At 41.8% G+C, this 26,269-nt stretch overlaps 1 protein-coding gene across 1 annotated transcript in view; it reads left to right on the forward strand.

Annotated features, from left to right (window-relative positions):
* fand (Pre-mRNA-splicing factor SYF1 fand) overlaps positions 1-26,269 on the forward strand; it is a 106,789-nt gene that overhangs the window by 8,087 nt on the left and 72,433 nt on the right. The window contains exons 6-11 of the mRNA XM_075878532.1: positions 6,629-6,793; positions 12,620-12,679; positions 15,042-15,126; positions 21,204-21,276; positions 21,373-21,451; positions 21,762-21,881. Of these exons, the coding sequence (XP_075734647.1) occupies positions 6,629-6,793; positions 12,620-12,679; positions 15,042-15,126; positions 21,204-21,276; positions 21,373-21,451; positions 21,762-21,881 (582 nt within the window). The remainder of the gene's footprint in view (positions 1-6,628; positions 6,794-12,619; positions 12,680-15,041; positions 15,127-21,203; positions 21,277-21,372; positions 21,452-21,761; positions 21,882-26,269) is intronic.

Consider the following 26,269-nt stretch of genomic DNA (forward strand, 5'->3'; position numbering starts at 1 on the left):
TGTATCACATTAATGTAACATTGGCTTATATGCCTATATAGAGAGTGAACATCATCTTTAGTCACCAGGTTTGTGGTTACACAGCATAGTTATCATGAGCAGTTGCTAATACCATTGATATAATTAAAGGGGTCAGGAACCACTCCTTATTAAAAAAAGGAGGCTTGTTGCAAATATTCGAGCACTTAGATTATTCTAATAAATATTGCAGTATTGGAATTCAGTTTGATTTGAATTTAAATTATTAAAATTTTTTAAGCATTTGAAATGAACAATTAGGTATATAATTAGTCCACATGTTACTTCTTTGTAAAGATGGTTTCACGGCAGCAGAGAAGTGCTACACTATGAATACACCTTGCAAGGGGAAATCCACACTGCTGCAAAGCCCCACATTAAAGTTGTATGATCATATTACCCTCACATAGATTCATTATTTGTTAAGGTTGAAAGCTCGCTGTACGGGCTTATATGCTTTTAGAAAATGCTAAAACATAGCATATTTTACAAGTTATTAGCTGCAATAAACCTTAAGTCAAATCCTACTACTATTCAATATTGCTACCATTTCCCTTTGAACCCCAAAAAGAATGACATTTGCACAGGCCTTGTTTCAATTTAAAAAATATCGCCCAGGTTATTAAGGTCATGAGAAATATGTTAAGTTTTTTTATAATATATCAAAAATATTTGTGATATGTGATATACAATTAAACATGCTTATAAAAAACCTCCATATAACGAATTCTTCGATATAACAAAGTTTTTCTATTCCCCGTTGTCGCTCCATAAAAGGACATGTATTTGCGACCTCTATGTGACAAAACAGCGGGAGAGAACCTTGATATAATGAGTTTACTCATTATATCAAGTTACTGAAGAAGTACTTTGAAGTTACTGAAAAGTTACTGAAGAAGTACTTTGGTCCCTACTATGTTGTACGGCGCCTAAGTGACATGAACTATGAGGTCATTCCTGACAGTTCCTCACGAACTCGCCAGCAAAAATCAGAAATCGTACACGTTGTGCGGATGAAGCCATATTGCAGTAAGCCAGTTGCATAATACGTCAACTACATACACCACATATTTTATAACAGAGCGTCGGGACGATGCTCTTCCTGGAGGGAGGCGAATGCCGCATTCAACCTGCAGAGAAGAGCTCGCACTGCAAGAAAGAAAGACGAAGTTCTTGCCCTGTTCTCTTTACGAGCGCCTTGCATTTAATTGAAGTGAGCTCTTCTATATCCGACTTCTGCTGTGTCCGCATCGTGACACTGGTGGAGGAGCTGGGTACATGTCCAGGACACCTTCCAACAGCCCGGGATCTAGTCCACAAAGACTTCCGCTCATCGAAACACCCGTTCACCTCGCCAGCCGCCGCCTGTTAGGCCTGAGCCCAGAGTTCGGTCCTTGGACGGAAAACATGACTGCGTCCGGAAGCAGTTGCCTCGCCATAACCCGCCCAAGCACGACACAGGTGACTGTTTTCACCCCTAAAATTCCTGTGGACTTCCACGGCAACGCATGTGAGGACGCAGATGACTGGCTTGAGGAGTTCGAGCGCACAGCCAACATTAACGGGTGGAACGCTGCTTAGAAGTTGGGGTATGTGTATTTCCCTCTTCAGGATGGGGCTCGCACATGGTTCACTAATCGCGTGTGGTCAACGTGGGACGAGTTCCGCTGGAAGTTCCTGGACACCTTCGCAAACACCGAAAGGCGGGAGCATGCACAACGACTCCTCGAATCACGGATTCAAAAGCCAAACGAATCTGTTGCTATGTTTGTTGAGGACATGGCTCGTCTCTTTCACCGAGTCGATCCTGATATGTCTAAGAGCAGAAAGATCAGCCACCTCGTGCGCGGTGTTAAAGAGCAGCTCTTTGCTGGTCTCGTGTGGAACCCACCTTCAAGCGTCAACAAATTTTCGAAGGAGGCGACCGCCATCGAACGCTCACTACAGCTACGCTACCGCCAGTACGATCGCCCAAACAACAGCGGACAAATCAGCGCAGCCGCCGTGACCTGATACGCAAAATTGTGCAAGAAGAGGTGAAGAAGCTCGCCGCCACACCGAATGACCGAATGAATAAATCGCCGCCACACCGAATGAATAACCAGCCTGCTCACGGCTGGTTATTTTTTCATCCACTTTTCTTTCTTATTTACATTCCATTGGTTCTAATAACTTCCCCTGTACATTCCTTGGCATTACTGTCTGTTAGATCTCACATATATATAGATATATATGAAAACTCAAGAAAAAAAAAATTGGCCCCGTATCTGCATGTTTTACTGCAAATGTCGTCGAAAGACGGTAGTCTTGCGTGTGGAGAGTGAACAAACCGTTTATTTGATGTTCTGCACGAGAAAATCGGTGAATTGTACTCTGGAAGCGCTCCGTTAGAGAGTCTCGATCCGTGCAGTGATGGCTAGCGAGCGCATCGAGGCACGTTATACACGAGCACCATCTGGCAAGTTATTCGAAAACAAAGGAAGGCGATAAGGAGTGGAACGCAAAGCGACGGGCTGGTGCCACCACCCTGTCGTCTTAGCAAAGCATTGGAAACACTTGCTTTTTTGAGCATTGCGTTGCACTATCAGCGCAGTGAGATAAACCTACGGTCCTTAGAATTACTTGTGTGTGCCTTCTCTTGTATAAAGGCACACATACAAAACATCGATGTGTTGTTATAGTGCCACAGATCTGCGCAACAATTGCGCAAGTATGAACACTGAAACTTGAGCAATATTGGTGGCTGCTGCAGATGGAGTTGGCTGTCTGAGGTATCGTTTGGTCATTTTGGTGCCACTATGGGATCGTTATCGTGGACAGACAGAAAGATGGACAAGACAGACAGACCATAATTTTGGCGTCGAAGATCCCCAAGAAAGACTATAGTCTTTAAAAGCCACCTGCGCTCAGCACCCAGCTCGTCACGATGCGCGCTTATCTCCCATGCGTACTTTGCCCCGCGAAAGGGGAGGGGGGGGGGGTAGATGTGTGTGCGCAGGTGCTTATCCTTCGGTGGGGAGGATCAGATGCCTTCAACTTTGACCGGAACGATTGCTTTTACTTGCAGGGTTCACAAAGATCACTTCGCTCACTGGACAGGCACCGTTTCCGAAAAGAGTGCGCTTTTTAAACACTGCAAAGTAACAACTGAGGCACTTGTTAATTCGCACTCATTCCATCTCGTGCCTCGTTTTTGTTTAAGCACGGTGGTCTAGTGGCTAAGGTACTCGGCTGCTGACCCGCAGGTCGCGGGTTCAAATCCCGGCTGCGGCGGCTGCATTTCCGATGGAGGCGGAAATGTTGTAGGCCCGTGTGCTCAGATTTGGGTGCACGTTAAAGAACCCCAGGTGGTCGAAATTTCCGGAGCCCTCCACTATGGCGTCTCTCATAATCATATGGTGGTTTTGGGACGTTAAACCCCACATATCAATCAATTTGTTTAAGCAGCGTATCAAGTGTCGAGTGGTAAACGTTGTTAGTTGGCTCTCGTCCTGTGTATGTTGTTTTCTTCCATCATTTGTATGTGAGCAGCGCGCTGTATGTTTCGATCTCCTTGCCCTTCTATTCCAAGTTGTTGTTATCGCATTCATTGCTTCGCCCTTGCGGCGAAACTGTGACTTTTCTTTATTTCGGACAGCCATGTCGTCACCACCGAGGGGATGTCAGATTAGGTGCTGATGGAAACTCTCCGAAACCAGAGTGACGACAGATCTTTATAGGTCTTCTCGTCACGCGCTTCCGTATTGCGCCGCGCCGCGAGTTCGTAGGCTGGCAGCTTTCGCGATCAGCCGATTAGTTCTGGCAACACGGCGGCGCGTTCAGTGCAATGCAATGATCGCACTAGCAAAAAATTGTAATGGTACAAGAATTAAGGCTGGCAGTCAGCTCTTTTGGATCTGATATTGCGGAACTCCTACAAATAAAAAAACACTGGTGTGAGCATACGGCCGCTCCAGGGAGAAGGGCTATTTTCTCACAGTCCCTCCGCGTTGAAACTGCACTCATACTCGCCAAAATAGCAAGCGCGCCAGCGGTCGCGACCGCCCTTAAGATCCAAGCTCATTATTGCTACTCAAGAGATCTCCCCTCCCCGCGTTGTTTCATGCTCATTCAAGACAGGTAATTTACTTTCTGTTTGAGCATTCGACGGCAGTTCTAACAACATGCAGGAGATGCTATACACTTTCCAGGCGATAGCATAGACTGATTCATTTGATCTCTGCTTCAGCACCGCGCGGGGCATGTGTATTATCAATTTGGACTTGTTACGGAACATGGCGGCGACGGCAAAAACCCGCTGCGAGTGTCCATATAATTGGTATCACAATAATAACAGAGCTTATTACTGTAAAATAAGTGTTTTGGGTTACCTATGCCTTCAGTCCCCCTTTTTTTTAATTTGCGCGTTTATTTTCCATATTTTTGTACCGAACCTGCATATATTTAAATCCTCTTTATAACGAATTTTTTCAGAAATTTATCAATTTCGTTATATCTAGGTTCAACTGTATACTATTTGAATTTGATTGGGCATTATTAGACCCATGGAGCAAGAATATTTGAGGAGGAGAAACTCTCAGGCCAGCACAGCGTCACAGAGGAATGTGATTTATGTGGAAGCTCAATAGATGACGCTTTCAGCGTGTTGCCGTCTTTTACATGCGCTGATATGGAGGTGATGCATAAAAATCACGATAGCTTCTCATACATTGTAAAATGTTTCTGATTTTTGTCTGTAACATCAATTGATAGACATGACTGATGTTTTGGTTGCAGTTGCTAATTGATGCTACCAAAATTAGAGGCCTACATTGCTTTAAACGAGCTGCTGAATGGTCGGCCACATGCATCATGCATGTGTCCCTAGGTTCTCGCTCGTATATTGTGCACGTGCATGCTTAAGTGGCCGTGGGAGATAAGTTCCCAACAAGCAGTCGCGAATCCCTTTGCAATCTTGGCTTCCTCACATTGCGCTGGTGGTGCCAACTTGGACGATTCTTTGGTGTCTGCGCACGCTTTTCACGCCGAGATGAAGGAAAGTGCTTTCAACATTTTGACTAGTGGTTTTTCGGGATGCGGCGAAAGTGTGTTGTGCGGAACTGCAACAGCGGGTAGGCTACCTGCAAGGACAAGGTAATTGCCCTCAATGTTTCTAGTCGCCTAGTGAGGTTCAAGGCGTTGGCTTGTGCCATAGCGAGGAAAAACCGAGAGCTTAATCCTCGTGACAATATTTGCGAGGAGTACTCCTCGGACAGGGACATGAACAGGCGGCGCTATCAAGGTGAGCTTGGTAGAGGCGAAGTTCTGGACAAAGTGAAACGACGACTGTTCTTACCAGACTCCGTGCCTTCAATTTTTCTGCACTTTCTCTACTACTTCTCAGCTGTTCACACACACATACACACACACACACAAAGAAAAATGAACCTGGATTTGGTGTGAAGTGCGGAAAGCATGCAAGAACAAATACTTTGGTGGCTCAAGTTAAACATGCTCATTTCATTTTTATCTTGATTTTTCAGTCACGAACAGCGTTAATTTTTCACTCAGTATCAACGACGCCAATTCCAGAATTTCTGCGAAATGAGTTCTTGAATGCTGTCGCGTTATAATTTGGAGCCGGTGAGGACACACAGAAAGAAACCCACTTGAGTGCCAATGGCGATTCGGCGTGTAGTGGCCTTGGAACGAGAGCATAGTGAGGGCGGAATGCGCGTTCTTTCTTCTCTGCTAGCGGAGTTTCACAACAGTGGGCGTGTCAGTGTTTTGCCCAATTTTGTTATGTTTTCAGGACGTCCGAGTGAGCGCAGTTTTGCCTTTTTAAGAATTTTCGCTCCGTAATTTGACCAAATCACTATTCGCTTCGAATTCGCTTTGTATATAAAATTTACTATTCGGATAAGCCTGAAGAAAAAAAAAAAAAAAAAGCCATCCTGCAAAGAACAAACGCTGCTGTAAACAGCTCAGCCAAATCTTGCTGTCGTGTGCAACAAGAAGAGTTTAGAAGCAGAGCACGCAGTTGCCTTTTTTTTTTTTAGCGCCTTCTTTTCATAGATAGGTCTGTGCTTACTCTCTTTGTAGCTACTCGCATCTACTGTTCAGCATCACACAAGATTGCATACTATTTTCCAACAGCTGACATAAGTTAAAGCCAAGCAGTGGTGGGAAACCTGCGCCCATTGCGATAACTGGAAATCACTGCGCCGTACTGCTCTAAAATGGTCTTTCTTGTGTAATTTGTGCTATTGCTGCACCACAAGGTGGTTTTGGAACCGAAAGTTATGCTGACAACGCGTATCGTGAGTGGATATTACGTGGTAGTCACCATCTTGTACACTCACACTGCTGCAAAAGCACGGAATCGGCCTATCATTTATTGCGACTTCCGTGCTATAGTAGCAGTGCTTTTTTGGTAACAGTATGACAAATCATTGTAACTCCTCTTGAAATTTTTATAGCAATTGATTCGGCAAAAAGCTATACTGAGGTCATTTGATGATTACCTGGAAAACTTGTCAGAACCCCTTTATAGTTTTTAGTATCCCATTTTATACTGTGAGCATTTTGTGGTCTGTGTATTAAACATTTAAAACACTCTTTTCTGTTTCAGCTCTGGAATGAGTTGTGTGAAATGATTTCCAAGAACCCTGATAAAGTGCACTCACTAAAAGTGGACGCCATTATTCGAGGCGGACTGCGACGTTACACAGACCAAATTGGCCAGCTTTGGAATTCCTTGGCTGACTACTATATTCGTGCCGGATTGTTTGAAAGAGTATGTGTAAATTTTTATTGTTGGGTGCTATTTTTCTAAGAACACTGGCAAATTTGTACGACATTTTACACTGGAGTAGTGAGCTCCCTAATTTATAGCAAACATTGCACATTCCCAAAGGGAGGTTCTCAAGAGTCTTTTTCTTGCGGGTAAAACTAACGATTTCCTCATTTGTGTAGCCAAAATTTGGTGCGACAGGTTTAACTCACTTTTGTACAAGTATGATTTAGGACTACCATTTGTGTCATTTAAAATGGCGATCCCAAACAATAGGTTGCCAACAGCAGAAACCCTAATGCCTCACTGGTTTTAGAGTGTGGCTTCTTAAGTGCCTGTTTTTACATTTTACATCTGTGTAGCTGAGTGATCAATTTATTTATTTATTTATTCAAAGTACCTTACACACCCATAAAGGGAATTGTGTAAAGGGAGCTTCAAAAAAATGTTACGTGCTTCAGACAGCTTACAATGGCACACGAAACGGTGAAAGAGAGTGAGTGTCAAGCGCAGCAGAGAATAAACAACACTGAAATCAGAAGGAGTTGGGGGTGGAGAAAGGTACAGCGAAAGTACGAGAAGAAGAGTAGCAGTTCAGGTATGCAATGAATGAGCAGAGGTCTGTCTGTTTGCATTGACCAAGAGGTAAAGGCATGGTAGCGTGTTGTGATCTTTTCATCAATGACTTCATTAATAAGGCGTGCCATGAACATGTCCGCGACTACTGTAGTTGAAAACAAAGTGGTTCTACGAAACGTTCTCACTAGGGGTGTGTGAATATTCAAAAATTTAGAATAGGATTCTGTTCAATTTGGTACATGAATCGAATAGTGCATATTCGAAATAGTACTGTATATTTTTCGAATAATTAGTGAAGACGGAAAATGCTTAAAGAAACGTTACACGAAAACAGCGAAGGGTAAGTTTTCTGTTTTCATTTTCGAATTACTCAGATGCATGCAGCTCGTGTATTTGCTGGACTATCGACGCTACAGTGAAACCCTGTTACTACGTACCTGCCGGGCACGGCGACGCAATTATGCACTAAACACACTAAGCATTAAAGGAGCACTTACATCAAATTTGAAGATCGAGATGTGCTCATCATTTGATCGCTTTTATGCATAGGTCTTCTTGGCCAAATTGAACGGCATCCATCGCGTGGAAGTTATTTTAATTCGATGTCAAACAGTGTAGAAAAGCTAAGGAAAAAAAACGAAAAGTAGACTGCCCTGCAACATCGACACTAGTGCTACGTGTTCGGTGTGATACATTCCACAAATACCATCCTGAGTGACGATGCCCTAGTAGCGATGACGTGTACGTTTTGAGTGTTCTTATCGTGGCGCAGACTGGTGCCGAAGTGCAGAAACGCACCCGCTTGTCCACGGCCGAGCTAGCAACGGGCTAGCACGCGCAGGTGCAGTCTAACCCGGCCGTTGCTCGTCGCGTCTGATTTTCATCCCAACACCAATTTGAATGATTTCTTGAAATTATCAAAATAAAAACCACCTTTAAAGGAATGGTAAACGTTTGCTTCTCGGTCAGCATGTCGGGGAATCGTCAGTTGCAGTCGTCTAGTTCGAAGCGAAGCACAGAAAAAGCGCAGTGAGGGTGTTTTTTTCATATCACGTATGTGTTACACATCAACACGACCACACGCTATCAAAAGTGGAAGAGCGTGTAGTCAGATATAATAGCTAACAAGTAACGTGCAGGTATCGTTGAATTTTAGTTCATCTGTAAACTTTGCGTCCATGTAAAAGTGGTACTACCGTGTTAACCGTGAGAGGCTGGATGGGTGGGGCCATCTGGAGGCGCAAAAAAGAACCTGACAAGCAGGAAACGTATTCTATTTTCTCGCTGATGCTCATTCACGATAGCTATATTGCATTGACCCCTCTGCCTATACCTGAATGCTTTGCACGCCAAAGAACACCAATATAGCTAACTGAGACACACGAGCGAAAATGGCTGAAGCGTGCATCCTCGGACCCTTTGCAGTGCTGCTTGGAACGGCGTCCATTTCGAAATTGCTGTTCTGCAAAAGGTCGATCGAAGCAAAAATAATTTGCGACGTCAAGAATCGCGGGGATGCCAAGCTCCAGACTATCGTATTGAACCTGAGTCGACACTTTGTACGGCAACGACTGCAATGCAGGTGACAAAGCATGACTGAATGTGTCCGCCTAGCAGACGAAATGTTTGCGGAGCAGCTCAGCCTGATGTCACTCTTTTCTATGAAGAAGTGGTCAGCTGTGGCGTGATCTGGAGGTGACCGCAAGGTAGCGCTACTGCTGGTGCTCCCAGCACTAAATATAGCGGGATTGCCGGCCGTTTTTGAATAGTACTAGATCACAGTAATATAAATCAAAAAGAGTGATATTTATTCATCCCTCAGTTGAATTTTAGGTGGCGAATCGCTGCTACCGGGTCTATAGCTACTCGCTGACGCAAAAATCTTGGCATGAGTAAATTTTATGTCAGTGCTTTTTTAATCACCAGCTGCAAATTTTCATCTTCGGACATGCGCCATCGCCACCACCAAAGGAAGAAACGAAATTCCACAGGAAATATTGCCAAAAGTGCCCACCACAAAGCCATTTCTTTCTATTTGCCAAAGTACAGAAAAGTTTCCGACTCGCACAATCGCCCGAGAGCACACGGTGGCAACGCCGATGAGCATTTCGAAACTATTGTGGGGTTTTGGATATGCAGCGTAGTACTGCGATAGAACAGACACAATCGGCTGTCTGTGATACAGTTTTTCCATGGTCTGCTTTTTAGCCAGAACTGACATTTTTTTTTTTTTAAAGCGCAGTACAGTCACGGAGAGCCACATGGTTCACTGCATAGCTAGTTGCGTGCAGTGCTACGCTCACTCTGCACCCACCGTTACTGCCGATCTGCTTTCTGTAAAGTACACCCTCTCCTCTTCAGGCCATGCACAGATCTGGCGAGTAGCCTGTTGGGTCAACGCGGTTACGAAGACCTTTCCAAAAGCGGTGCGCTCTCCGCGATGCTCTAGCAGTCCTGGCAGTGGAAGGAGGCATGTTTGAGCTGTCGCCAAATGAAAGCGTCCAGCATGGTAACAACAGTGCTAGGCTTGCTGTACAGTGCGTGTGTTGGCATAACACAGCAAGGTTTCTCAGTGCTCACGACCCGCGATGCTAAACTTTTCGGCAGCGAGCTGCTTGGGTTTCTGTAAAGTGGTGCGCGCTTGAACACGGTCCCGCAAAACAAAGCAGCATCGATCGGTGGCCCAGGGCGTTCAGGTAATCGCTTACTAAAAGCGTGCAATGGGCCTAAAGTGACGCTATGCCACACGCGTGCTTGAGCGGATAACAGGAGATGCTTACTGTGATAAGGCTTTTCACCGGCGATAAGTCATATCGGCACGTTTGTAGGTGGTTGCCGCCTTGCCTTCGTTTTTTACTCGATGATTACTCGCAATGTCATCGCCAAAATCATGCAGAAGTTAGAATAACTTATCGGCTGATCTTCACATTTATCAACATGATGGAAAACCGTTCATGGCACATTGTGGCGTCTGCAAGTTCAGCGGCCCAGTAAAATTTTATGGTGCAAAATGTTATCGCGGCACACAGTTAGTACGCACTAACCAGTAGGCATAAGCCGAACACTGCGGCTTAAGTAGTCTGCGTATGCATTTGTCTTTATAAGACTCGGTCGGGGATTCGTTGCAACTACGTTTTAATCGTTAGTATGCTTAAAGTGTGTATGCACTAACGAGGTTTGACTGTATACTGATCACAGAATGAAGGCATTTTTGCTTAAATCACCCGTGTCGTCGTAGAGGCAATGTCACCTATCTGCTATCTTTACCATGAAATTTATTATGTTCACTTTCGAAAATTGCTTATTATATATTTATCAGTTTTAATTACTGTTTATAAAGTACCATCTTTAATAATGTATAGCCAGTGCTATATTTCAGCCTGCAGTTACAAAATATTTTGAAGGCTCTAGCTGCTGCATACTACAAGCTTGCCTCAGTGTAAATAGTACTTTGTTGTCAATTAGAAGTAATCGTAATGTTCTTTTCTAAAGTTTACAAATGTATTTGTTTTAAATAAAATGTAGAGTGTTTGGGCTGTTTTGAAAATTGTTACCTCACCAATTCTGTTCTGCTTTGAAAGTCATTGCCTTACTATTCGTATTTGATTTGGCACCATCATTATTTGGTTTATATTCACTTCAGTCCCAAATTCACTATTCGCACACCCCTAGTTCCCACGCAGCAATGCAATGTGCCATACAACACATTGTCCACTCCAGCCATGCCACTCACATTGTCCTTTTTAAATAATTAAACGCGTAAAAAAGCAAAATCTAGTGGAAACTGTTACAGCCGGCAAACTCATAAGCGCCGTTATTTTTTGAGCACTATGCTGCATGGCAAGCATGTGTGGCCCTTCGACGCTTTTTTATGTTCCTTTCTATTAATTGTAATAAAACAGTAGAACTCTACATTGATGTCCCAAAAGTGAAATTTTTCAGGTGAGTTGAAAGGGAATGTTAGAGAAAAATTACGATTGAAATGAAGTTGACTTAGAAGTTTCATAAGTGTTTTTTTTTTATAATTTCAAGCCAATACATGACGCGTGTTATGGCAAGCTTACATCTTGTTGGGATTCATGATGTAAAGTAGAACAAACAGCACATCGTATATTAATCTAGCGTGTATTGTTTGATGAGGTAAATGCTACAGCAGAGTCATTCAAACAGCATCATGCACCATTTTGAAGGAATACAAACATGTTAAGACTGGTGAAGTAATAAATTGCTACTGTCTCAATTGAGATAATGAATTGATAGACTGCATAAAGGCAAGATGGGTTAACTCAATAGTAGGTAACTATTTAACAAGACATGCTAACTTAATGCTAGGTAACTATTTCACATAGATGACCTTTTTTCTTTGTGTGCTTGCTCAGAAACCTGGCCATTTTGCCAACCAAAGCAATACACCAAAATCATTAAATGAGTCTCTATTTGAATCACTCTCTTCATGTAAACCGACCGTGGCACTCTTGGGGTTATGTCACTTGACTGCTGGCTCGAAGGTTGCATGATGGAATTCTGGCCTCTGCAGCCACATTTTGATAGAGGCAAAAGGCTAGAGGCCCATGTGCTTTTAGAAACAGGTGTGTGAGAAGGAGCCTTAGGTGGCCATAATTTTTGGATCATGATTTTGGCCCCAAAAATCATTATTATATTAGTCTCTGCATGTGGACTGTAACAACTGTTATTGGTGATATACATGAAACTGCTTTGTTCCAGACTGGTAACCAGTATAGCTTTCTTTTTTCTGGTTTAGTTCAGGAGCATTCCTAATATGAAAATTTTGGTGCTAGCTCAGCTCTTACCAAATTCAGGTTACAATAGGGTTTTCAATATGGCCTCACTTCGACACCCTGCTTATCGTTGGTTGTACAGTTTTCTCTTCTACCAAATTGTGGACGTAATTGTTTGTCACGTCTAGACTTGAGCACTTTTTTAAAAATGACTTTATCAGCAGAGCCTGGTGAGATGCTAACATTATTGTCCTCTTTTATTTCGGGCATACATTTTTTTTATTCACGAAATAGTAAAAAGTATTGGACTCTATATGACGTTTGATATTCATGGCTCAGAATTGGCAGCTGCAATCAGTTATAACTTTGATTAAGGTAGGAATTGGTTACTCTTGTGTTTTCATGTATACACGTCTGGTTTGAACTTGCAGGTAAAGTGACTTTGCTCAGTGTAAATAACATGGCATATTTTTCAAATGTCTAAATTTACTATTTATTTTTTATTCAACAGGCAAGGGATATATATGAAGAAGCAATACAGACTGTGCTGACTGTTCGGGACTTTACTCAGGTATGTGGGTAGATGCCATCGGTGTCATAAAAGCTTAGCCCACTGAGCCAGAACTGCAATTGACGAGGACCTTGCTGGTGACATTTTTGTCAAGGTCACTTTCCTACTTTTAGAATCTTGGAAACTTGAGAATTTTTTTGTTATGAGAGCATAATAGTGTCTATAACTGCACCTTCATCATAGGAGCTGAACCTCACAGTGAAATGTAGTTTTGGCTTGAGCTGTGTTTTTATTTTTTAACTTCCACCATAGTATTCCATTTTTGCTACTACTAAAACATGTACTGTTAGCAAGCTATACTTTATTTCAGTGGTTCTAGTGTTCTGTTTGTAAGCACAAAAGCATGCTGTAACTGCTGACCTATAGTGACAGCTTCATTTTCCAGCCGTGACAGCTGCTAAATAAAAATACTTGATTGCGGAGATTTAGAAACTCTGAAGCTGAAAAAAAAAAAAAACAATTTTCTTTTGTAGTCTTCAATACTGACAATACTAAGAGAACCGCAGCCCTAGATATACAGATGCAGCAAAGTAGGTGGGTGGAAGGGCATAAGCGATTAGCATGTTCAATAGCCATAAGAATGAGCCAGCCTTACAGTCACCATACTGGTCATAAATCGAGTAACGGATTGTCATTTAGCAACATTTTGTTGTCTAGAAAGACAAGATGCAGGGAATACCTTGCGTGTTCAGTGGGGCCCGTGAATCATGTCATCGTGACTATTTCGTTATTTTTGTTATTGTCAGTTTTGACTGTACTATATTGAGGCAGAGATTTTTAAAAAATGTATTTGAGCTTCCAAGCAATCCTGTTTTAGACAGTGTGAGCAGTAATCATATTTCCGAGTGAGTATGCTCGCTTTTTTCTGTTTTAGTTATTTTTGGAAGTCTCGCTCATGCCTCTTTAAAGGGGACGTGGCAGTGGGAATTATGAATTTGGTCAAAATGTCCAGCTTTTCAATTAATTTTTTTCTGTAATTTAGTGTGATTGTGAACATCATAGTGTGATTTTAGATCAAAATAAGTAGTAGAAGTTGAGAAACAAGCATTTCAGCAGTAGACTGTCGTCAAAAGCTATGTGAAAGTTGGGCATAGCAAAATGCGAATTAGCAGCTTTCTCTTGGTAAAGTGCTACCATATTGGCATCATAATAAAGAGGACAAATTGGAGCTCAGAAAAGTCACAAAGATGCATTTCTCCAATGAAAAATAAAGCCAGCTTCCTTCCGAGTTTTGTTTTATCAGCTTCGAGCTCAATTTTCTCTGGTTTCATTTTTCGAGCAGTAGCTGTCAGTCATCCCTGTGTGATTTCACAACATACTAAGCTATAGCCATTTCATTTCCTGCACTTAGATTCTGAGACATTGGTGAGCGCCGTAAAGCTGTCCATATTTGTGGGTACATTATACAGACTTTTGTAATTGGCTTTTTATAAAAGTTGTTGGTAAGACAATATGTCCAGGACATTTCAGAAAAAGTTTTGTGTGCTTACTTAAATATTAAAAGTAAACCAATAGCATTATGGCATAAAATGGACCTTTGTAAATATACTTACACAAAATTTCGATGAACTTGTGTCTAATTAGCTAATTAATTTTGGGGTGACAATGAGAGTATATCAAGTGTTGTAACTCAGAAGTTCTAATACTAAGCTCAAAACTGATTTTAGTTATGATATCAGCACAACAAATAACATCTGCATGCCGAATTTCATTCCTTTAGCTTCATAAATAACAAAGATAATTCTCATTGCCACGTCCCCCTTAAAACTGTTTTTGTTCGAAGAATGTCTTATCTCTTTGTTCAATATAAAAAGCTAAGCTTTTTCTGTCGTGTCACATTTGTTGTCAAGAGAAAGAATGTGAGGATAAAAGTGTCTGTTTTACCACTTGAGTTGACGAAAGTATCATAAACAAAGAGTACAGTTGCAGCAGCTTACTTAAAAAGCAAGAAGCAAAATGTATAGTCTTTGATGCTGTTCTTGTTTCTATATGCTTTTCGCTATGCTTTTTGTTTTAGAATATGTGTATTTTAAAAACCTTAAGTTTTGCGTGTACTTTTTTAGCCACCTAACTTGAAAGGGTACCTACTTTTTTAGCTACCAAACTTGAAAGGGCACCTATTACAAAACTACCTAATGTTTATGTAAAGTACTATGCATCTTGTACCAAGTCCCAAGAGGGAAATGGGGCATATTAATTTTTTTTTTTGCAAATATCTATCACACTGATTACATTGTGACGGCAGTGAGTTATGTAAAGCTGTATGTAGTATAAAACTATAATAACGTGTGCTATATTGTGCAAGTTTAATCAAGTGGACTATTCCAGTAAACACTGCTATAAAAAATTGTAAATTTTCTAGGTTTTTGATGCCTACGCCCAATTTGAAGAAAGTGTTCTTTGTGCTAAAATGGAAGAAACAAGCAAAACAAAGCCTAGTGAAGAAAGTAAGTGCAATTTTGATATAAGACATGTTTTATTGCAATCTAGTCAGGTAAACTTTCGTTTCTCTTCTTACATTATAAATTTCTGCTGCAGCTTATGGCATTTTTCTTCATAAAATAAGAATAAGTTGCAAAACATGATGTATCAAAGAAAGAAAACTTATTGAAGGGAATACAAGTCATTGTCTCTGGTTTGGCAACACCCATAGCTCGGCTCTGACTTATTGGTTCTGTGACAGATTGAAAGCGCTACTTCTTGTTTTATGCCGAAGTACAATAATTGCTGTATCATGCTTCAAAACCTATTCACGTCAATAGGGATTGAGAGCCCAGAAACAACTGAACAAAGTGCCTTGTTACTCGTGCTAAGTAATGAAGGTGGATACATACCTGCTACATTAGTGATTTGTTTAACATTATTATGCTAAAAGTGTACTTTGTGAAAACTATGTTAGGCCACTTTTTAAGTTTATAACCTGCAGAAGCACTACAGTTGCTGCCATGTTCACTTTGCTTTGGTTAATTCAACATTTCATTTGACTACTCCATCAGAAGCTCCTGGAAAGATGACCTGCTCAAAAAGAAAATAAAGGGGGAAAAAAGGTGACAGCTTTGAGCACTGGGTAATGACAGATTGTTAAATCGCACTAAGACACTGACAATGAAAGGAAAGAGGTCACGCACGCACAGCACTATGTATAGCGGAACCTGGGTGATATGATCATGGCTCGTGCGAATTTCGGTGGAATACAATTTTTTCTGTTGTCCCGACCAAGACCCATTAGCCTGTAATGTAGTGGAGTACGGTTGCTGGGAACCTGTTTTCACCCAACACTACGTAGGTTTGAACAGGTACTGTCTGTGCTGCCGCAGAAGACATAGGAAATTGTGCACGTAAATCTTGGAGGTCCTAATGCATCTTTGCTTGCCTTGGTGTTTAGTCTGCAGACAACATTGGCGTTGGTGTTCTTTTTATTTTTTATTTCCCCACCTTGAAGAGTGCTGCTGTTCTCGAGGCAGCGATGTTGCACTATGTTTACGCATGCCTTTCACATTGATGCAAGCCTCACAGTCAGACACCCTGTGAAAGGTAGACTAGAACTGAAAGAGGGTCTTGGCAAAGAAGCTAGGCCTGACAACGTTCACATGCTTGATTGTTGGGGATGCGCACCGGCTAACTCTCAGATTTTTCACGGGAGAGATTCGAATGTTGAGATAACCTACCAAATAGACTTCAAGCGAGGAACTGTCCCATGATAAGAAAATAACAAGGGTCAATGGTTCTGAAATATTCTAGCCTTCATCCACCCTGTCAAAACCACATACTATTAAGTCACTTTTGCCTCACTACTCTGGCGTGATGTGGAAAAGCGTATCAAGATTGAGAATGTGTTACTAGCGGTCAACAGTCGTAACGCATCTGGATCTGTGCACGCACAAGTATGATCGTTAATGTCTTGAAGCTTCCCTGGCTATCATTCAAAGCTCTTCATGATGTCACTGCGGCACTGAGAAACAATAAATGAAAATTTATGACAGGTTTTATTTGTCTTTACACTCACGACTTGTTATGATGTAACGGGATATAAAGAAATAATGGATATAATGAAGTAAATGAAATTCCCCTTGAAAGCTTCATTGAGAACCATGCATTTTAAACCTCGTTGAAACGAAGTAAAATTGACCGGTAAATGGATATAACGAACTAAATTAGTCTATCAAAGTTTATAAAAAAACGACCGTAGTATTTAAACTATATCGTTTTCTGCGGAGTTTGACGCTCGTTCGACGCGGCTTTTTCAAAACTCCCGTGCCTACCTTACAGCCACGCCACGCGCAGCCGAGAGAGCCCTCCTCCTCACACAGCCAGCGGAGAGGATTGAGGAAGCGCTTAGCGGGTCACATGACCGAGAAGTGGTGCAGCGGTGCAAAGCAATTTCCCTCTCACTTATAAGATCACATGATGGTGAAGCTTCAGAAGACTTACATTTATTCACAAATCAGAGGACAACCGTAATCGTTTATGCGTGTCTGCACACGTTTGCCTTGCAGTGAGTCAATCAATTTCGCACGTAGTTTGCAAAGCAGAGTAGCACACGGCTAAGTCCAGCGCCAACACTCTCTAAAGATGACGGCAACAACTGCGTCTCCGCTGCTACCCTCTACACCGAGAAAAGAGGACTCTCAACGACAGGTTTCTTTTTTTTTCCTCTCTCTCCGCGCACGGCCTTGAAAGGAGAAGGGTCTTTACGTGCAGAGACAGAAAAGGGAGAAGCGTGGCACAGGCATTTGAGAGAGAGCAAACAATCTGCCGCAGTCTTTTTTTTTTTCCTTTTCTTTTTTCTACTTCTTCGTGCACAATGATGAGAGGTGCTGCCGCGAGATCGGGCATGGTGCTGAAAGCATTTTCCGACCGCAGTATGTTGGAATTAATCATCGCAAGTGCTTGTGCGTTCGAATTACGTGCGTTTTTGCCCATTGGAATACACATAGCTTTGACGGAACCACAGCGTGAGTTGGAATTAGCCGGAAGTTTGAATTAAGCATGTTCGAAATAATGGTATTCGACTGTGTTTATTTTTCATTGCACGCGTGGTCACGTAGCAGTACATTGGGCCACGAGGCCATTTCTTTCTTTGCATGCTTATAGGTGTGGGCACATCTGAGCATACATTGCCACAAACCGTTATAATTGGTATAACAAAATAATGGATATAACAAAATAATTGTGGCTCTCCTTCAACTTCATTATAACGAGGTTTGAGTGTAATGATTTTTCATGTTTTCTGGTCATACGAATTTCGAATTATGCAAATATTTTTATTACCTCGTCATATTCGTATCACCGAGGTTTTACTGTACGTTCCTTTTCTTAGTGTGCTTTACCATTCCTAACCCATTAAAGCCCATGCAGGGACTATTGGTTAGATTTCATTGAAAGTTTGCATTTATCAAACTACAGTAGATAATAGAAGGTGCAAATTTTCATAGGGTTACATTTATTTCTTCAAAAATATGATACTGTACTTTAGAAAGTATGCTGGCTCTTGCCATAGCAGTGGGCAAGCTTGCTCGGTACAAGAACAGCAAGCATGTTAGGCCCCTATCATACTAATACCAAAGTTATCCTGGCACATAGAACTTGTTGAAGTACCTACGCTTCTTGCAAAGCATAAGGCCACACTTTTCGCAGCACCCTTCCTTTCTTTTATAACAGACAGTACGCCTCAACCATCCTTCAGGCTTCTTTTGCAAATATCTGTATCGATAGAGGATAAAAGCAGGCACAATGGTGCTAGCATCCACTTGATAGTTTTGTTGGGTACAACAATGTGCAGGTAGTGCTTTGCTATTATGCGGGTGAATGACGGCAGTCAACGCATAGGGGGTCTGCTAACCTCCAGGCAATTAGAAGATCCCCTATACGTTGAGTGCAGCATTGTTGATAATCTTTGTAATTAAGAAGCTCCACTACTTTTTCTAACGGATAAAAATTCTGTAGTCATACGCAGTTTGATCATGGAGGTGGATCCCTTACATGCCATTTCTATAGCTGTTAATCAGGTTTAGCGGTGGCACTACAGTTTTCGTCGTAGAATATGAACATCTGTTCCCTCAGCATAGTGGCTTGACTGTCGTATTTCGTTGCCATAGCAGCTATGCTATTGTCTCTTCTGTTTACGAAAAGATTCCCGTTTCCTGGATCAAAGCAGAAGCAGTATTCTGCAATATTTTTACTCCATCTTCTTTTTCGTTGACAGAGGGCATACATTCATATAGTACACCGTCATCATCCCTATACTCCTAATCACTTTCTAAGTTAGGGTCAGAAATCACTATGACAACACAAACTGCCTCTCGCATATCCGCAGCAACATCTGCTGCAGTCTCGCGAGTCTCAGACAACCACCGTCAAAACGTCATTCACCCGAAGGAAATACCTGGTTTGATCTCTGGGGCAATCCACAACAAAATGTTCATGTGAGCACCCACAAAGGATCAGTGTACTACGTTAAGTACACCAACATTTGATTACTCTTCAGAGCAAAACTGCACTTTAGCTGATTCTTGCTCTTTGCGGTGATTAGTTTGTTCCCTCTGAAATGTAATTATTCTGTTAGTTTCAATATATAAAGTGCGAAACTTCATAAAATGTAGTACACATCATGTACATTCGACATGCATGCATTTTAGGAAAGTTTAGAACTTGAAGTTCGGAAAAAATAGACCCTAGTAAATATGTGAGATTAGGAGTGCCTTACTGCAACCTTCGGCTTAAAAAATACTAATCAGCAAAGTGAGAATATTGGATCGTGTATTTTCTGTTCATGTAAAATTAAGTGTACTTTGTTAAGTATGTTGGGTGCTAATGGGTTTTAATATGTAAACTTACCAAATAGCTTGGACCTACATATATCTTAATTAGCTATTAACAGGCTTTTCTTAATAGTCACTCAAGGTGTCGGCACTCACTATTTCTTCAGATAACTGGTTTTTGATCTGCTGTTTTCACCGTGTTCAGTGATGTGATAGCTGGACCACTTGCGCCAAACTGTGTCATAAGGTGAAACCTGCTGCTACATCTTGTCAATAATTTTATTATTTGTGCCAGGCCTGTGCCAATACGTTGTTTTTCATTCTTACAATGAGAAATTAGCCATCAAGCACTCGTAATCTATAGGTTACTGCTGTAACTTTGAGTGGTCATCGTAGTAGACAGGAAAGTGCTACGTAGTTCAAGTAGTAGCTGGGTGCAAGCTTTCGTAACCATTTCAACTCTTCCATACTGCGGAACTTACTTTGTTAGATTTCAATTTGCCCATCTGCAAAACTTACTGTGCTAGTTATCTGTTACTACTAGACCATATTGTGAGATAACATTATTGAGTTCAATAAAGTGTTTCTAACTGTTGTGGATGCAATCAGAGAACAGTAATAATGACTTGTTCTTGGACGACCGTCGTACAACAGCCTTACTTGACTTATTACAATAATTCAGTATGTGTGGGTAAAACCAAACATTTATTTAATTCATTATTTTTAAGTTGTACTGTTATTTGTTCTAGTTTACAGTTCAAATATTTAATGCAGGGTGCCCTAAGTGTCAATGCCATACAGTGGGCAATACTGCATGCTATGTAGTGACTGTTTCTTTGCTGAGAAACCACAGTGTTCAAGTATTCTGTTATATTTTGACTGGGCTTTTTCATTGTGGCAACTGTACATGTCAAACAGCTTGTCAAATGTAAATACGCTCTTCCCCTCCCTCTTCGCCATAAATTTTGTTGACACACATTAAACAAGAAGAACAAAAAACCAGTTGCTAAACCCTGTTCATTACTAAGTGCCCATTTACTGAGCTCCTAATGATTTTGTTCATAAAGCACGACAGCCGGCACTTCTCCACACAGTGAAGGGCTAGTTTTTTACCGAAAGAACAAATCAAATTAGATTGTTTGGTCGGGAAAAAGAATAGAATAATTGGAAAATTTAGCCAGCTTGTGCTTTCAATTTTGTAACAAAAGCATCAGGGAAAGCCAAAGTCGTTTGCATATACTATGTGAATTCAGGAGAAGTGTTAGCTGCTTTAAGCTGTCTGTACTATTTTAATAGATGTGTGGATGTCTGCGGAAAAGCTAAGAGTGGTGACCTAATTTTATGTTTAGGAGCACTCCAAGTGAACATGCATGCATGCGTGCATAAGTGGATTTCATTTCACATGTGTAAAGTATTTGTGTCCGAAAATGTGCGGAAAGTAACAGCTCCGAAGAGTTTTTATGCTGCTCCAAAGTGGGGTTTTAGTTGTTCCAGAAGCTTTGCCAAAATGGCTTTGGCCAATCACATCACTGTGCATTAGGTGTGACAGGTTTCATTATAGTGTTAGTGTTAGAAAATTAGAACTTTTCTGACCCATTTTTTAAACGCTCAATGAACCACTTCTTGTGGCATAACTAGTGGTGATAGGATTATGACTGTACTGTGTATATTGATAATTGAGTATTTGTGTTGCTGGTGTATGAGATGCAGATTTTGGGCTTGACAGCTTCAAACTGCTTTTTTTGGCTGCATGACTTGGTTAGGTGACCTTGACCTTGAACTGCGTCTGGCACGCTTTGAGGATCTTATGGATCGAAGACCACTTCTCCTGAACAGGTCTGGTGAACTTTTGAATTTCTTCTTAAAGCTGGCTGGTTGATACACAATTACTTGCGTGATCCACATTGATCCACATTTTTATCTATGCTGTAGTGTGTTGCTGCGTCAGAATCCACACAATGTTCATGAGTGGCTGAAGAGGGTCAAGCTTTTTGAAGGCAAGCCTAGAGAGGTAAATAAAACTTTTGATAAAATTTTATACACTGCATCTATCTAGTAGATTCTCATTTATCGAAAATCTCTCAAATGAAATTTCTGCTGTAATGGAACTGCCTGTAATATAATTGATTTTATACCTGAATTCTGCACTCCCGTTCATTTCAGTAAATAAAACTTCTGTTGAATGTTTTTTTCTGCTCCCTTCAGATTCTATTTAATGAGAGTCTTCTATATACATTGTCTAATACAGATCTACTGCTTATATTCAGAAAAATGTTCCTTATGATGTCTTCCTGAATATATTCTTTTCACTGGGACTTCAGATAGTCAACACTTTCACAGAGGCTGTTCAAACCATTGATCCCAAGCTGGCCACTGGTAAACTGAATGTCTTATGGGTGTCATTTGCCAAGTTTTATGAAGAAAATGACCAGATTGAAGATGTGAGTATTTTACACTGCTCTTGTGGACACTCACACACCTCAGTCAAGGGGATATTCCAGTCACTAGGAAATAATTATTACTAAATAATATGACCATGTTTATCACATACACAGTTGAACTGTAATATAATGAGGTTTATAAAATCAGCAGTTTACATTTTTATGTTGAAACTTTCTATGCGAACACTAGTGTAAGAAGGATTTTTTTTCTTAATTTAACAGGAGGTGGTGCGGGAATGTTCAAATAATACGGCAGTATGAAATAAGCTATTTGAACAACAAGTTCGGTCTCGTTGAAACTGATATCCAGGTACTGCTATGCTGTGCTATTGAAGTCACATTGTTATTATGGCATGTATAAAGCTGAAAAAAATGGAGGTACAATGCATCATAGTACTAATAACTTACTAATAAGTACCTAGTGAAGCTACTACGCCTGTTCTACTGCCGTGGCTTGCCATCAAAGCTTTGATCGTTACCCAAAAGGGTGCGGCACCAATGCTATTGAGCTGAATCACTTGCTGTTCATGCAGTTCGATGAATACATGACTTTGAAAGCCGTCACAATCAGCAAAGAGAAAAGGGCATCAGTCTAAAATTCCATAAAATTGAGGCAACAACCTTAATCACGACACTTCTCTTCATCATGACCACGCACTCATGTTCGATGAATCTAGGAAAATTTGGTGTGACATTATGAACTTTGGTCTCCGTTGTATATCAGCTGAAAAGATGTTTTCTAAGTTGGCTTTGTCACAGCACACCTGCATAATTTTGTGCTGCTATTCTCCGTGCAGCAGGTGACAATAAGCAGCTTCAAAAAAAAAAAAAAAAAATCTTTTGACTACTTTTTTGGCCAGTGCACTTACTAAAACAACCTTCATTTGCGATGAAAGCCCCAAATAGTTCTGATTTCTTTTGCTGGACTGGGAATTTATGGTATTTTTCAGGGAGTCCAGAACAGCTTCTTATGAGCATAGGATCATGGAGAGTAGGCTCGGTGATAATTTGAAATGAGCAGCGGCATACTTTTTTCATTGATCAATATTGCTTGTGAGATTCTAACCTTATTGGCAACATCCATTTCTTGAACAACTTCAGCATTGGCCGGGTGTGCTACCAATGGCGATGCTGCAAAGCGCGCCAATATGACGTCACAACAGGGATTCAAGCGCTTTTGAGGCCCGCGACACCGTATAGAAACCACTGTCACTCTAAAACTCTACAAAGGAGCAGTTCAGGTGGTTACCCTGTGTGTGGTGGCTACCGACGCTGTTCGAACAACCGTGGGGCTCCGCTTTTAATGTTCATTAAAAAAAACTCGGAGCTTTGTTTCTTAAAACTGCGGCCACTTGCCTCTGCGGCGAGTGCTGCGCAATGTTGAAGTACTGCTCTGTGCCCCTGTATGATCGTCCACCCGTGAAAACGGCATTAGCTTTCACAACTGTCCTAAGTACCCTAAGAGTGGATAGTCAAGCTCAGAATGGGAAAGCGCCCCACGCCTTCATCTGCCGAGTGCAGCAAGCACTTCGCTGACAGTGACTTTTGCTATACCCACCCTACGCTCCACTTTTCAGTAAGCTTTCAACCGTGTTTCAACGCCTTGCCAGTACTCCTGCCATTTATTGTACGCAGGCGTAGGCAATTTACACCAGGTACAGGGAGCCGACGTCGCGGCTTTCGAATCGCCTCGGATAAGCGCGCCTTGTTAGCCCAGCTGAGCGGCCCAGGATATCAGACTACGGCTTTATTTGGTTGGTGCACATATATACGTAGTTCACTGATCATGGCAAGCGCATGCCTAGCCCACTGCTTATAAATTCTTAGTGTATATTCTCTACAGGTTTTCACCGGAGGCAGTGCAGACTCTTTAAGCAGAGCTCCTTAAGCTTTTAGTTATGCCACATGCATGACCAGAAACTCCACCCAGCTTTCCTTTGCCACATAAATCTCTGTGGCCCTGTGTGCTTTAAGTATATATAATCAGCGATAAATATTTGTTATATTCTGATATTGAAGCGACAGCCCTGTGCAGTATTAATATAAACTACTTCGTGATATGGATCTCACTGAACCAACATTACTGTGGCAAACTGCAGTCATTTGCATCAAACAGGGAGTTTAACAAGGGAGCACTTGCCCCCTCCCCCAGCCACACCAGCACCTGCCCCTCAAGACCGCCCTTACTGTGATATAACACTGACCTGCACCCTCAATACAAAACCCTGCCAATAACCAAGGCAGCGATTCGAGCACGATTATATCAAATTTAGTAATTTGATGCTACTTTGCATTTCTAGTATATGCTATGAATGATTGACTACCGAAACAACAATTTTAACAGCTGGCCTGCAGCAATTATCTCATGCGTTGTTTGCGAAAGCCGGAGTGGCAGAAATCAGTGATTATCACACATTTTCTCATGTTCACTGTCACTAGTGATGCGTAAGTCACGGGATCGAATCCCGGCTGCGGCGGCTGCATTTTCGATGGAGGCGAAAATGCTGTGGGCTTGTGTGCTCAGATTTGGATGTACATTAAAGAACCCCGGTGGTCAAAATTTCTGGAGCCCTCCACCACAGTGTCTCTCGTAATCATATGGTGGTTTTGGGGCGTTTAACCTTACATATCAATCAATGTCACTAGTGATGCACTACGTAGAAAAATATCCCAAGGAGAAGGGCAGGTGTGCCCTTCTCTTTAGGATTATTGTGAAAGCTGAGTTCGTTTCACGGGTGGATGAGGCAAACTGAGGCACAGAGCAGTACTTCACCATTGCGCAGCACTCGATCACCGCAGAGAAAAGGATATATTCGTTTGTAACACACTGTGTCCAAAGAAACTGAATGAGGATTATTTCTCACGAACTCGATCGCCACGGAGGCATTATGTGGCGGGTTCACACGTAGACTTGTTTGCAGGACCAGAGCCGCGATGGTGATGTGATCTCTGGCCGTTGATGGTTTCCACTGCGCATTAAATCAAGTGGCCTGCGTCGTACACAGCCGCGCCATCGATGAGACACTGCGACGTTTCGCAAGCTCTTGTGGATGCTGGGAGAAAGGCACGCTTATTGAAATACTGAAAGAAACACCCGAACTAGTAATTAGAAGTATTGTACGGCGGAAACTGCAGATGAGGAGCGAGAACACTTACGCATATAGACAACTTCACTTTCTTACCAGCAGGCACCAGCGAGCTCGTCCGTCATCCGGAAAATTTCTTGGCTCTGTAGATTGGGCCGCAACTAAAATAAGTTCGTAATTGTACTCGAAAACATTCGTTGCAAGCGTTAGTTGACTTTGGCGAGGCTGTTAGTTCAACAAAGTTCCCATCTGAAGCAGACGATCTGTGTACAAGAGCAGTGGCAGCTGCAGCGCACTTGAGAGCGGAGTCCCCAGTCAGACGTCTCACGCGAGAGAACACCACTCCAAGATCTCGAGGCCAGCTATGAAAGATCAGCAAAGGCGTATTGCAAATAGTAAAGGTACCTTCATGGCTACTCATGCCTGTCGCTTGACACATGAGGATGACAGAAAAACTATGGCTATGAAATCATAACAGTTAGAAAGACAGGAGAAGCATAAGACAAGACATAGAGTGCTTGTGTCGTCTCATCTGTCCCCCCATGTCTTTTGAACTGTTAAGAGTTCATAATCATTGTATGCCAACACGCCCAATCCTACGCTCTTCTAACAAAAACACCAAATTGTACATGGGTGGCACAAAATACATAACCATGCCAGTTGTGTAGTGCACAAGGCATTGCACTATGGTGCTTACATGCATGCTCTATTTCATCTGCATTCTAGGAGCAAGAAAGTGCACATTCAGGTTCGCCCTTTGCCCACAGTAAGTTTGACTGTAAAATGTATGCAGGACATATGACCAGATAAATGCCAGATTGTGTTTGTTGTGTCCAGTTCTCTGTTCAATGTGTTTTAGTTGTTCAACATTGACCTCAACAAATATCATCCAGCTTGTCCACGAACAAGTTCTGCATTGGTGTTTGAACGAATAATGAAAGCATCCTTGTACCTTTTATACAGCTCACAGATTATGTTCTGAGGGTCCACTTGTGTTCACAGGCAGTTTTAAGCCACAGAGCATGGCATATAGGTTATCTTTTTTTCTTGTAGCAGCCTGAATTTTTTGCTGAAGTATTGGTTCACATGTGTGGTATCTTTAAGGGGGAGATTTTGTAAATCAATCAAGATAACCATGTTGTACCACGGCTTCTTTAACCCTTTACTGCCGGATGTCGTGAATTCCTGACATACCGATAAACTTCGAGCAAGTAAGTCCTGAAGTGTGTTCCACCTTTAATGTCGGCTGTGAAGTACTCACAGGGCATTTAGCTTTCAGCATGAAAAATTTAGCGCTCTCTC

The sequence above is a fragment of the Rhipicephalus microplus genome, chromosome X, assembly GCF_043290135.1.
Source record: "Rhipicephalus microplus isolate Deutch F79 chromosome X, USDA_Rmic, whole genome shotgun sequence".
NCBI lineage: Eukaryota > Metazoa > Arthropoda > Arachnida > Ixodida > Ixodidae > Rhipicephalus > Rhipicephalus microplus.